This window comes from Dermacentor albipictus, chromosome 1 (assembly GCF_038994185.2).
Source record: "Dermacentor albipictus isolate Rhodes 1998 colony chromosome 1, USDA_Dalb.pri_finalv2, whole genome shotgun sequence".
NCBI classification, from domain to species: domain Eukaryota; kingdom Metazoa; phylum Arthropoda; class Arachnida; order Ixodida; family Ixodidae; genus Dermacentor; species Dermacentor albipictus.
Window position 1 is genome coordinate 189,074,819 of NC_091821.1, and position 13,373 is coordinate 189,088,191.

The 13,373-nt window shown below is 45.8% G+C and overlaps 1 protein-coding gene across 1 annotated transcript in view; it reads left to right on the forward strand.

Annotated features, from left to right (window-relative positions):
- The window catches only part of LOC135898048 (alanine aminotransferase 1), a 52,817-nt gene that overhangs the window by 22,017 nt on the left and 17,427 nt on the right, over positions 1-13,373 (forward strand). Inside the window, exon 6 of the mRNA XM_065426799.2 lies at positions 5,966-6,095. Coding sequence (XP_065282871.1) covers positions 5,966-6,095 — 130 coding nt within the window. The remainder of the gene's footprint in view (positions 1-5,965; positions 6,096-13,373) is intronic.

Here is a 13,373-nt window from a genome sequence, read left to right on the forward strand (position 1 = left end):
CAATCGACCTTAGCATAGTTTCCCCATCTATACTGCCTGAACTTGAATGAGAAGTTACCAACAATCCTTACGGGAGCGACCACTTCCCCATAGTGCTAAGAACATCTAAAGAAAATGAATATCCTCCACAGGCTCCTAGGTGGAAGATTGATACAGCCGATTGGGAGAAATTTCGAACTCTCACTAGTATCTCATAGGCTGACATGTCTTCTTTAGGAATCGATGCTGCTGTGGAGTATTTTACAGCATTCATAATAGATGCCGCATCTAAATGCATATCCGATGTAAGTGGTTTGCATGCGAATGACGTGTACCGTGGTAGAATGACAAATCTAGGATCACTCGTAGGAAACAGAACAAAGCGTGGGGGTCGTTACGTGCTTCTCCCACTGCAGAGAATCTTCTTAACTTCAAGAAAGTAAAGTCTCAAGGCAGGAGAACTCGCTGGCAGGCTGGAAGAGAAAGTTGGCAGAAGTTTTTTTGGGCATAAACCCGTACACAAATGAGTCCAAAGTCTGGAACAGGGTTAATAGGATTAGAGGGCGACAAACATATTCACTTCCTTTGGTAAACACACAGGGCGATACCCTGTTTAATCAGGCAGACTCACTTGGGGAGCACTTTGAGAGCGTGTCAAGTTGAAGCCATTATTCAAAACGCTTTCTCAAATATAAACAAATAGAAGAATGTAAGCCATTCGTAAGAAAGTGCTGACAGAACCATACAACCGACATTTTAGTATTGCCGAGTTGAGAGCTGCCTTGAGCGCATGCAAGAGCTCTGCACCGGGATCTGATAGAATTAGGTATGAAATGCTCAAAAACTTGCACAATGATACGCAACTTACACTACTCACACTTTTCAACACTATCTGGTCTGTAGGATACTTTCCATCCCCGTGGAAAGAAGCCATTGTGGTCCCTGTTTTGAAACAAGGCAACGACCCTTCCTCAGTTGCAGGTTACCGCCTGATAGCCCTCACAAGTTGCCTTAGTAAGGTAGTATTTGAAAAAATGATTAATCGGCGACTCGTCCATTTCCTTAAAATGAGCAAAATGCTTGATCCCTATCAGTGCGGCTTCTGAAAAGGGCGCTCCTCAACCGATCATCTGGTACGTATTGAAGGAAATATCCGTGACGCATTTGTGCCCAAATATTTTTGCTTATCGATATTCCTCAATATGGAGAAGGCGTACAACACAACATGGCGCTACGGAATCATGAGAGATTTGTCAGAAAAGGGCATTCATGGTAATATGCTAAACCTAATAGAAAGCTACTTGTCCAATCGTACCTTCCGGGTAAAAGACGGCAATGTACTGCCACGTCCTTATACACAAGAAACTGGTGTACCCCAGGGAAGTGTGCTCAGTTGCACACTCATAATTGTTAAGATGACAGCACTTCGTACTTCCTTGCCACCGGCCATTTTGTATTCCATCTACGTGGACGGCATTCAGATAGGTTTCAAATCTTGTAACCTCGCAGTGTGCGAGAGACAGGTACAGCATGGCTTGAACAAAGTGTCAAAGTGGGCAGAGAAAAATGAATTTAAAATCAATCCTCACAAGATTTCTTGCGTTCTTTTTACAAGAGAGGCCTGTTTCCGGATCCTTACTTAGAACTGTGTGGACAACAGATACCTGTAAACAAAGAGCACAAATTTCTAGGTGTTATACTTGACTATAGACTCGCTTTCACTCCACACATTAAACATCTTAAAGAAAAATGTCCAAAAACAATGAACCTAATGAAACTTCTATCCCAGACTACATGGGGTAGTGACAGGAAGTGTTTAACGAATCTCTACAAGAGCCCGATTTGGTCACGATTGGATTACGGTGCCGTGGTATATAACTCTGCCACCCCGAGCGCGCTAAAGATGCTGGATCCCTTTCACCATCTAGGTATCCGCTTAGCCACGGGCGCTTTCAGAACAAGCCCGATTGAAAGCTTATATGCCGAATAGAATGAGTGGTCACTCCACCTGCAAAGATCATATTTCCTTAAAGTGGTGCTCTAATCTTGAACATCCATGTTTTAATACCGTTACTGATAATTACATGTGCTACACTTTCTTGCACTCATCCCTCTGTAAGACATCCTTTCTCTCTGCGTGTGAAGGAGCTTAGTGATGAAATGCATGTCCCACTCATTGAGCATCGCTTAATGCACCTAACCAAGCGATTACCTCCTTGGGATTGGCAGGTTATAGAATATGACGAATCCTTTCTAAAGGTTACAAAGCATGCTCCAGAGGTCGAAATCCGAATGCATTTCCTAGAACTTCAGTACAAGCACTCGTGCCCAGAGTTCTATACAGACGCTTCCGAGTCGCATGCTGGAGTGTACTATGCAGCAGTCAGTCCATCCCTCTCGGAATCCGATGTACTACATCCAGAAGCAAGTATCTTTACGGCCGAGGCCTATGCACTATTGTCGACTGTAAAGCATAAAGGAAATCAAAACTCCAAAAAGCTGTTATACAGTTGAACCGGACTATATGGAACCCGTTTACTATATTCTATATATCGAACAATTTCTGGGCACGGTATAGTTGCAATGAATATATATAGCAGAAATTACATTTACATCAAGCAAAAATAGCAGCGACTCCCGATATATTGAACGTCGAGCGGCGGAAAAGTGCCCCCAGAAGTTGGCTTTCCCTCCTGGTTTCGGGGAAACTTGACGGCGCGGCTCCATCCAACCGCTCTCCCTACCATGACCGTGCTGCCTCGGACGAGCCGTCAACACCCCCCTGCAAAAAATGATCCTGGCCCACCCGCAGCGCTTGCTCAGACAGCCAATCAGAGGCTCTTGTGCCCTCGTCGTTCAAAATGGCGAAAGTGCAAGTTGTCTCGGTGCTTTTCTGGTCCATTGTGCGTGTGCCTTGTGGGCCTTCTCCCGCAGTGTTGCCGTGATGAAGCGGCAGAATTTACTTTTTGTCGTGAAGCTCGTAATCATAAATCGGGTCGAACGCGGTGAACAGTTGGATGTGTCCCCGCATCGTGAATGATTCCGAGGAACACTCTCGGGACGATCTTGATGAATAAGGGGGAAATTAGGGCTAAAGCGGCCAAACTCTCGCCCCTATGCCCGTGGCGCCCGACGCGTATGCACGGCCGTGTACGAGTGGTTCATCCGAAATTGCTTCAGCCGTGGCGGCTTCCGCGAGCTCGGTGATGACTGTAAATTCTGATGAATGCGATGCAGCCGTTGTTTGTGTTGCTGAAACTTGGAGCGAGCTGTCAGAATTTCCAGGAGCTGTTGACGAATCAACAGTGGACGAGTTTGTGAGTGCAAATGATGGTGTCGCTACCACGGGAGAGCCCGAAAACGAAGACTACATTGCCGACATCATACCGAGCACAAGTGAAAGTGGGCACAATGAGGAAAGCAACGATGGTCCTTTGCCTACATCCTTCGAAGTGATTGGTGCGCTTGCACTAGTCTGGTGCTTCTGTGCGAATGCGGAAGGTTGCGGCCTCAGCTGCTCCCGACTCCTTAGACAATGTGGAGAAGTGCATGTGTCGCAGGCAGCGAAATTGCCCTAGTAGAAAGAAATGCAGGACTATTTCATGCGAAACTAAGCTAGTTTCATCATAAAAGTGATTTTATAAATGGTATGTGCTTTTATGATTCAGCAGGCTTATATGTGCAGTTATGTGCAACTATTCAGCAGGCTTATATCGAATTATGCTTTATATTGAACTGATAGGCATTTATTTGCGAGTTCGATTTAGCCGAGTTTGACTGTATATACAGACTCGCTAAGTGTGGTTAACGCCTTGATGTCACTCTGCAAACACAAAAATCCCGTACTTATTGAGGTCTGTTCCGACCTGTGTAAAGCTTATCTATCTAACCAGCATACCATTATATGCTGGGTACATGGCCATAGGGGAATTGAGGGTAATGTTTTGGCTGACGAGATGGCCACGTCAATCGTATCACTTGCTGTTAATGCTACTGCTTCGGTCCCCGTCACAGATCTGAAACCTTTCATATGAAACAAAGTGCGAAACCACTGGAAACTCATGTGGGACGCAGAAATAAGTAACAAACTGCATGTGATTACACCACAGTTAGGTTCTTGGCCCTCTGCAACAATATCATGGTGAACAGATGCCCAATTCTGTAGTCTCAGACTAGGACACACATTTGGGACCCATCATTTTTTACTTACTTAAAATGAACCTAGAACCTGTGGTTGATGTGGTGAGAGGCTGACCGTCCTCCACGTGCTGTTGGAGTGCCGGTGTAAGAGTTGTCGGACGATCCTACCGCTGTCAAGCAGATGTAGGAGTCGTCGGACTAATTCGCCGCTGCCACCATTTGAAGGAGTCGGAGGTCGTAGATGAGGAACTCGGTTAACAGGATTTATTTACAGGATTAACATATTTTAAGACAAGATACATTGGCAGTCTAGCGCGACTCCCATATGGAGCCCGCAAGATTAACATTCAGCAAAACAGCATTCGAGCACACAGCTCACTACTACATTTTGGCATAACATCGAGCACTCAGCTCCTTACGACGAGCACGACACGAGCCCGAGCATGCTCTAGCAGTCGGCAAACGCTGCTTATAAGCCTCCGCTTGACGTCATAGTTCGACGTCATCGTTCGGCGTGGACGGAGCACGAATGGTCGGGAATGTGCGTCCAATCATGGTAAACTTGCCGCCGCCCCGCAGTACAGCCCACACACACAAAGGCTAACACGTTCGAGCCTACACACACAAAGGCTAACGCGTTCGAGGGCTTTGTAGAACTCTCGGTACAGCATAGCCCGCGGTGTCGTCGACCGAGGCCCTCGCAGAACTTTGCGCCGTCCCGGGTGGCGCGGCAGCGCACCACATTCCAGAGCTGACCGCGTGCCACGTGGCCGCCTGTCATCCGTAGTTCTCAGAAGGCGCCTTGTCTGGGGGGGTTGGAACACGCGCAGCGGGCTGAAAGCTGGCACGTCGCCACCCCCGTACGGCCATTCCTAACACCGGGAAGCCGAAGCGGAAAGAAGGAAACATTTTTCTCTTGCGTACCATTATTACATCCCTCTTCACCCGGCTATGTTTCTTAGTAAGGAACTGCTTTTTGACACCAAGGCAGGCCTCGGTTTCCTTAATGATGTTATATTACATGTTATAAGTCCAATAAATTCATCCTCGTTCCAGAGGATGCTGCTGCGATAACTGTTTTGCATAGCACATGCCTCCAGGCCCTTGTGTTTCAAGGGCTCTAAGGAGGCAGTAGTGCTCTAGCCAATTTTAGAATCATATATTTTATACATCATATCATTCTTTTCAAATGCATCCCAATGTTCATAGTACACCTCATATAACCTTATTAACCTTATGACATAACCGTCACGGCCATAACCTTATTATACAAATTCTATGCATTTTAGAACGATTAATTTTAAGGCCCCTCTACAGCCGCGTCGCACCAACTTCATAGAGCTCATCACTACACTGCGAACTCATTACCATGGGCATGGCACTGTTTGGCCATATTTAAACATAATTAAAGATCAAAAATTCAGATGAAGACTTGCCACGGCCGCGCTGTAAAGGAAGTCACGAGGCCTTCACAGCTGCGAGCACTAATCAGTCATGAGATGGGAATTGCAGTTTCCGGACTGCTTTTATGCAAAATAGAAACAGGATTTGCTGATTCAGTAAATAAAAGCGTGTTGGCGTAGTAAGCATTTGTTTGTTTTCTTAGTACCCTCAATAATTCAACATTCGGTTAATTCTGTCATTTTTTCGGTTCTGTGAAATTCGAATTAAAGAGGTTTTACTATAATTCCAATGAAAACTAAGCAACTCCTTGTTTAGCTTGGTTGAACAATATTTTGGGAACAGCCTGTCGAACAATTTTATGTTTATCAATTTAACCTGGCAGTGGTTCTGTGACAGCTTGCACTTCTACAGTTTGAATTGCACTTTCTTTTGGTGTCTGCAGATAAACTATTACTTGGATGAAGAGAATGACTGGGCATTGAGCATCCGAGAACTCGAAAGATCTCTGAATGAAGCTAAAAAAGTTTGCAATCCTCGTGGCCTGGTTGTAATCAATCCTGGAAACCCTACTGGTGAGTTGCACAAAAGTTTTGTTAAGCACTGGTTTCTGTGCAGACAGCAGGTTCATAGCTAGAAATTTTATCTAGTACAGCATATTGCGATTATCGCCACTTGTTGCTGGTTTAGTTGGTTTGTCAGACTTATGGTTTTTCCTATCCAATCGTTACTTCATAGCGTTTGTAATCCTTTTACACCGTAACTTGTTACCATATTTATTCGAATCTAACGCGCATTTCCTTCCCCATAAAATGGGCCCAAAAATTGTGTGCGTGTTAGAATTGGGTATGACTTTAAACCTGTGTTACCATATTGCCATCGCCATTTAAAAATGGCCGCCTCGTACGTGCTTTGAACCTAGCTGCCGTAGCTTTCTCCATGTGCTGTAGTATGTGTGCTTCGGCAAAAGTGCACCGTCCGTCTTCCCGTTTTCTGCATTTGCTCTATAAGCATGGAAGTACCAACTGCAAAGACATGCAGAGTTCATCACGATGCCGCAATTAAAAGGAAAGCACTCACGTGTGCCGGACGGACGGAAATCGTGCTTCATCACGGGTGTTCGGAGTTCCCGAAACTTGTGTGCGGGACTGGTGCAAACAGGAGAGGCATTCTACCCCGGCGGTTGCTACGTACACGTACGGCACGGCCATGTGGCCCCTAACCTTAAAGTGATCTGTGGCAGAGACAAGAGTGAGCATCTAGGCGCACCACGCTGTGTTCTCGTCACTTAGTTTGCATCGAAGTGAGAGGCTGCACAAAATCCATTCCCTCACTCCTGCTACTTCACTTCCTCACTCCAGTGTTTAAAGAGTTTCCGTGGTCATTGAGTGATACGTGTTCATGCTTGTGTGCCCGTGACACCATGCTTCTTAATTTAGTTAGTAAGCGAACGTTTAAAAGTTCATAGTCCGATAAAACTACTATCGTTACTTTTCATATAGCTGTCTACTAGTTTGCCATCGTAATCAATGCTTCGCTTTTTGCGCGAAACTGCGAATTTCATATTTATCACAAGTGCATTGGGAGTAAATCTTTTGTCTTTTCCAAATGAGAGAAAGTTGTATTTCTGTATGAAAGAATGAGGTGCGCGATACTGTAAATGACTTTCCTTTCTTAAGGTCAGGCAAGGAAAACATTTTTTTTTTTTACAGTCTCACCATGTCTGCAACTCATTAAACCTGGGTGCCAAATGTGGTGCCATACTTATTCAACAAACACAGCAGATCTAGAGATACCTCTACATGTATGTGAGGCATGCCATTCCTCTAATTGCTTCATTATTGTCCTTATGATAGTGCACCAGATAACTGAAAGCCGTTTATAATACAGAAGCTGCTTAGTAACGGCATTACATTTAGGGATGAAATATAAGATAAGCGCAACATGTTTTTCTCAAAAATCGGACTCAAGAATAATTTATTTTTATACCCCTAGAATAAAGCCAACGGACGCAGTTACCTTCTCTATCTCTCTCTTATTTAAAATTAAACATATTCTGACGGTTTAGATCTGGCTATATGATTTTGAGGCACCTTGTTCTGTTTTCACCACCTGCAGTTCTTTAACGTTCACCTAAACAGAAGTTTCCTTTCGTTCTCATTGAATTCCGCAACCTGGTTTGAACCCGTGAGCTTGAATTTAACAATGCACCACCATATCCACTACGCAACCTCTAATTAGGCTGCCGCACCGCTTTTATTTTATTTGAATTTTTTTTATAAGCATGGGCAGGACAAAAAATGTCGCACTGTTTACGGGCCAAAGATTAACATATATGATGGCTTCCTAGAACTGTTTTCGGCGCCCGAGGCCTGAGCGCAATAAAAGAACCCGTGCCAATTACTCCATGTTCTGTTATGTAAAGAAGATGGAAAAATGAATGAAACGTTTTGCTACAGTTTTTTTTTTTTTCTTAAGAATACTTCTTGCAAATCTGAGTACAGAGGGCCAGATGGGGCATGTTTTATTTGTTTAAAGCGGTAAGCAGGAAATGTACATACGTTTTTCCATAGAACGACAGAAAGCTGAGCTAGTTAGTAAGGATTCATAATGCAAAAAAGACGTGAGGCGTACAGACAGGACACAAGAGTAGAGAAGTGGACGTTCATGTTGTCCACTTCTCTACTGTTGTGTCCTGTCTGCACGCCTCACCTCTTTTTTGCATAATGTTTTTCCATCTGCGTTTCGAAGACCTACTATATGCTGTTTGAAGAACAAGAAAAATATTTGTTCTCCAAAGGCAACCGTACAATAAAATAGTAGAATGAAAGTCGACACTGTGCTGCAATGCACATGCAATCACTGAGTGGCATTTAAAAAAAATAAAATGAAATAAAGAAAAGGAAGGCATCTATTCCTAAGGCATAAATACATGTAATATGCAATTATAAACACTGCTTGAGTGGTCTGGACGCATATACCAGCACGCGAAGTTCTATGAATTGACTGTTCTGAGAAGTATTGCCAGCAGTTTCCAACGGTGCAACCTTGATGCGGCCCAATCCACTTCGATTGCAGCGCCGCCACAGTATTTTTGTCATTGTGCGCCTCATTGCAAAGCATGCACCACCCCAGCTGCTCGTCCTACTCAACCATATTCTAGTACACTATAGCTCTGACTTTGCCATAGAGGAAAAGCTTAGGAGAGACCCCTCAACGCTGTGCGAAAAAAAAAAAAAAATGTTGAAGGACTCTTAAGCTTCGCCTTTAAGTGTGTAACGCTTAAGCAATCTAAGATACCTGACTGCTTTTCATGCCTCCCGGCAACTGCAGCGTATGTAACCGTAAAGTTTACCGGGAAACACTCGTGGCGAATGCTAAGCACGAAAGCGGGCTTTGTGGTAGAAACGCGACCTCTTGCATGGGCTGCGATGCTGCAGAGGTGAGCGCCATCTGGAAGTGTTTTAAGGAAAAGGGCATGCCGTTCCGTGGACTCCAAAATATTCGTGCGCCTGCGCGCGCAAATGGCGTACTCCATGGCCGGTCTATACCGATTTTTCCCTCCAGGGAACGTAAAAACGTCCGAAAAAATGAATGCATGCAAAAAAAACGCACTTTCTTTTTTTTTTTTCTCTGATCTGGAGGTAAAGGGCGAAGTACCAGGCTTCCAAAACCCTGCCAAAGCATCAGTGAAGTGGCTATAAAAGGAGGCGTTCAAAAACTGTATGCAGCCGACTGCCGGTTTATTATGTACATGTGCATCGTCAGACAGCCGGTGTTATTGCTGCAGTGGCTTGAACTTGTTGATTGTTGTTTGGACGGCGTTCTGAGCAAGGGTCATGTCAGCACTGTACACCGATGAAACAGTCAACAGTGCTCGCGTCAACTCGGCGCTTGTAGGCGGTGCAGGCATTGGCTCCTCATTTTCAACATCAGAGTCTTCTGAATCCCCCACAACCTGACGGACTATTTTCTCGTCAGTCAGTTCTGCACACAAGTCGAGCTTGTAAGCGTCAACAAACTGTTCAAAAGTTATTTCCGTGGGTATGGAAACCCCAGCAGAGCGGAGCTGATGCCGAACTCCTTGCTCACGTCAGCCTGCGATCGGCCACTCACGACTTGCTTAATAACGGCGGCTTTCTTTTCCATCGTTAACCGACGGTATTGCTTTCCACGCTTCGATGCCATCGGCGAGGACGACGAAGATGGAGTGGGGGCCATCGAAGGCAAGTTGCGAACAGTGGAGTTCGCTGACGAACGTCGAAGCACCTAGGCCTAGCGTCGCAGAGCACACTTGACACAACAGCACAACCACACACCACGCTAGCCAAAACGTGGCCTGCGCAAACAAACGAAATGGCGCCGCTCCGGAAACTCCGCCGGAGGCAAAAATGCGGCAATGAACATAGCCAGCGTGGCCGGACCAAATCGGTGTGTGACGGCTAGATTCGGCTAGTTGTGGTTCAAAGCAGTGATATGCTTCGGCTGCAAGTCAATTTCCTTTGCAAGGGCGCTGCGCAAGGAGCCAAAGGACCTTCCGTTGTGTCAAAAATTCAGGAAAATTGGACGGCGGGGGGGTTCAAGCATCCGAAATTTCAGATGTCCTTATGCATTGATTCTATGGGGCTCATGGTGGTGCCGCGAAGACGTTTGAAATATCAGGCATGTCTGAAAAATTGTGCATCCTAAAATTCAGTCGTTAACTGTACATGGTAGAAACGCTGGAAAAGGTGTTTTTGTTCTTGCGTAACAGAATTGTGTTTTCTCGTACATTCAAATTGCAACCCGACCTACAATGTCCGTAGGTTGTAAGTCACCGTATTTACACGATTGTAAGTCGACTCGAATGTAAGTCGACCCCCCCCCCCCTTATATCGCGTGACCGGAAAAAAAAAATAATAAGAGAGCATACCCGAGGGCGCATTCGATAACGAAAATTTATTAGTAGCTGACATGGTCACTGGACTACTCGTCTTCACTAGTGCTGCCATCGTCATCGTTGCTGCGGTCCCACAGCGCGTCAGTGTCCAGCGAAATTTCGAATTTGGCAAACATTTTGCAGAACAGCAGCCCACGTCAAATGCACCCAACCACACGCAGCCGTCAGGGAGGCTTTTTTGACAGGTCCGGTTGGCGTAATTTCGCAGTCTTCTGCCACCAGCCACTCGTGCTCACAGCGGAGTAGAACCTTAAAATTAAGGCGAAGGTCCGGGCTTGTTTCATGACCACGTCGCACTTCACTGGCAGGGCCCGATCACGCATTTCAGCGACGCACGCCGCAAGCTTAGCCTACAGCTCCGGAAAGCGTCCAGACTTCGGCACGTGGGAAATTTCTCACTTGCCGTCACAGGTGAAAATTTCGCTTCGCTGCAGTCGCCACTTTCACACCACCCGTTTAGAAACATCGAAATTGCAACCCGCTGCGCAGCGATTTGTTTCTTCGGCGTAAAGGATGGCAGCCCTCTTGAACGCTGCTGTGAACGAGTCCCGAACGATTAGTGGGCCTGTAGCATTCATGATTACTGGGGAAGCATAGAAGTAGCATGTAGCCGACAGTCAAGTGGAACGCGTCTAGCCTTTAAACAGAGAAAGAGAAACCCGCGAGCGGTGTCTGCTCTTCCATGAACTACCGATACTCCCCGCAAGCAGTGTTGCCACGACACATTAAAAAATAGATTTTTTCGCGAAAAATCAGTAGAAATGAGTAGATTTTTTTATTTCAATTTTTGCACTCAGTTTATGAGCCCACGAATTCAGCGCTTATATTAGTACTCTGTTGAATTGTTGTAGCTTCCAGGAAATAGTACAAAAATTGATCCCGAGATTCTTAGCAATACTTTTGAAAAACCCGGGGATCCAGAGAGCCATTGTCAAGCACGAATTTAAAAACAGTGAAGCCCTCCGATGGCCTATTCAAAGGCGTCAGATGGTAGTTAGTACCTGGAAGCTTTACAGTATAGTATCTTCCAGACAGGGGTAATTGGAGATCGCTGGAAGATAGAGGTCTCCGTGCTGCAGTGAACATAAAAATAGGTTGGTCATGATGATGATGATAATGGTCGTTTCATAGTTGTGGGGTTCGGTATGCGCCCACTTTCACAAATTCACCGCCTCACCATTTCCCATAGAGCATAGAAACTCTATGCCTTCTTCCCACTTTGCTCAAAGACAGAGTTAGCGCCACGTTTGAGAGTCTGGAAACGCAAGAATGTATGTTAACCTCGAAGCCAACCACGTTTTTTTTTTTTTTTTTTTGTCTCGCTAGGTGGCATCACATTAATATAACCTCTGTAACCTCTATAACCATCCATCGATCCATCCATCCTCTGTACTGAAAAAGTTGCAGATTCTGCTTTCGTTTCAGTAGAAAAGCAAGAAAATCAGCAGATTCAAGCGCTTTATCACTGAATCAGCAGAAAACTTAAAAAATCAGATCTACTGATAAATCAGCAGCCGTGGCATCACTGCCCGCAAGCGCCGCCGTTCTGAGGGTGCCGCCGCAAATGGGAACAGCGGCGCTTCCATCAACTATCGACACCCCCTCCCCCATGATTGTTGCATGCACTGTAAAACTCTCAAAAATGTAGAAAAACCCTTCCGAAAAGCGAACAAACACGCGGGATAGCAAAAAGATACGGGTAGGGCTATAGAGCAAACATAAAATTGTAACTACATTGTAGCTCCCATTGGTATTGCTTTTATTGGCGGGGCCATGTTTTGGTTTCAATTGTAAGTCAACCCCCCAACTTCAGACTTTCAAATTTAAAAAAAGGGGTCGACTTACAGTCGTGTAAATACGGTACTTTACGATTTTTTAAATATATTTTAGCTTAAGAAATGCAATTAGTTCAGTAACTTCCTTGCGCCACACGGAGGGCTTTGGTATCGGTGGTTCAAAAGTTTTGTTTGCCGAAACTACGTCTGACTTGGTATGCCGATGCCGGATTTTCTGCAACACGAGGCCCTTAACGTTATTGCTTTAAAAGAAAAAAACTGTAGCAGAAATTTTACTGTCTCTCAAACAGCAAGTCGCCGTTTTTGTGTTGCCCCATAATGCCCCATCCGCACTAGCGGTAAAACGCGCACCGCGTAGGGATCAGTCCTGGGCCGGTTTTTGCGGCTCGCGGCGGCAGCAACTGTGGGATCAGGAAAACAAATCTTAATGAGCACTGAGAATAGCACCCGTGCATAAGCTTGCCCATTGCCTGAGTTCCGTACCCTGTCAACAAAGAGAACAGCTCCGTTCATACATGTTTGCACCCCCAGTACTCTTAAAATCAATCCCCAACATGAAACAAAAAAACTGAGTTCTTCAATGATGCGGTTTGCCACGAAACTTTACCAAAACATCCGAAATCCCTTGTGGAAGCCTCGCCGCGGAAACATGGCGGCTAACTGTCGTGGTGGTGATTGCGCCGAGGCGTAGAAAGGAAGAAAAAATAGGGAAAAAAAGGCAAAAAAATACCACATGACGGCACTCAACCAATCGAGAGGCGAAGGCCTTCTCTCCTGCCTCCTCGCAGCAGTGGCGGCGGCAATAGAAAAGTATGTCGCTACCTTTTAGTTTTATTCAGGCACCCTAAGATGTTGAGGTAATTAGCGCCATCCATCAAACTGGCAGGAAAGCAAATCCGCTCCCCTCGCCCTCCCTCTCAACTCCCTCATCTTCGATGGTTTTCGCACACACGTGCCCGGCGGCCCAGCAGCGCCTGCCTCCGCGCCGGTGTGTCGCCAGCCCCGGCAGCCCGGCACCAGCTTGCTGTTTGAAGTTTCATTTTCTGCCGTTATCGGGGAAGGTGAGCGTTGGCCAGCATCGGCAGTTTCGTGGTCTTCGCTCGCCGTGTGCTTGTGCG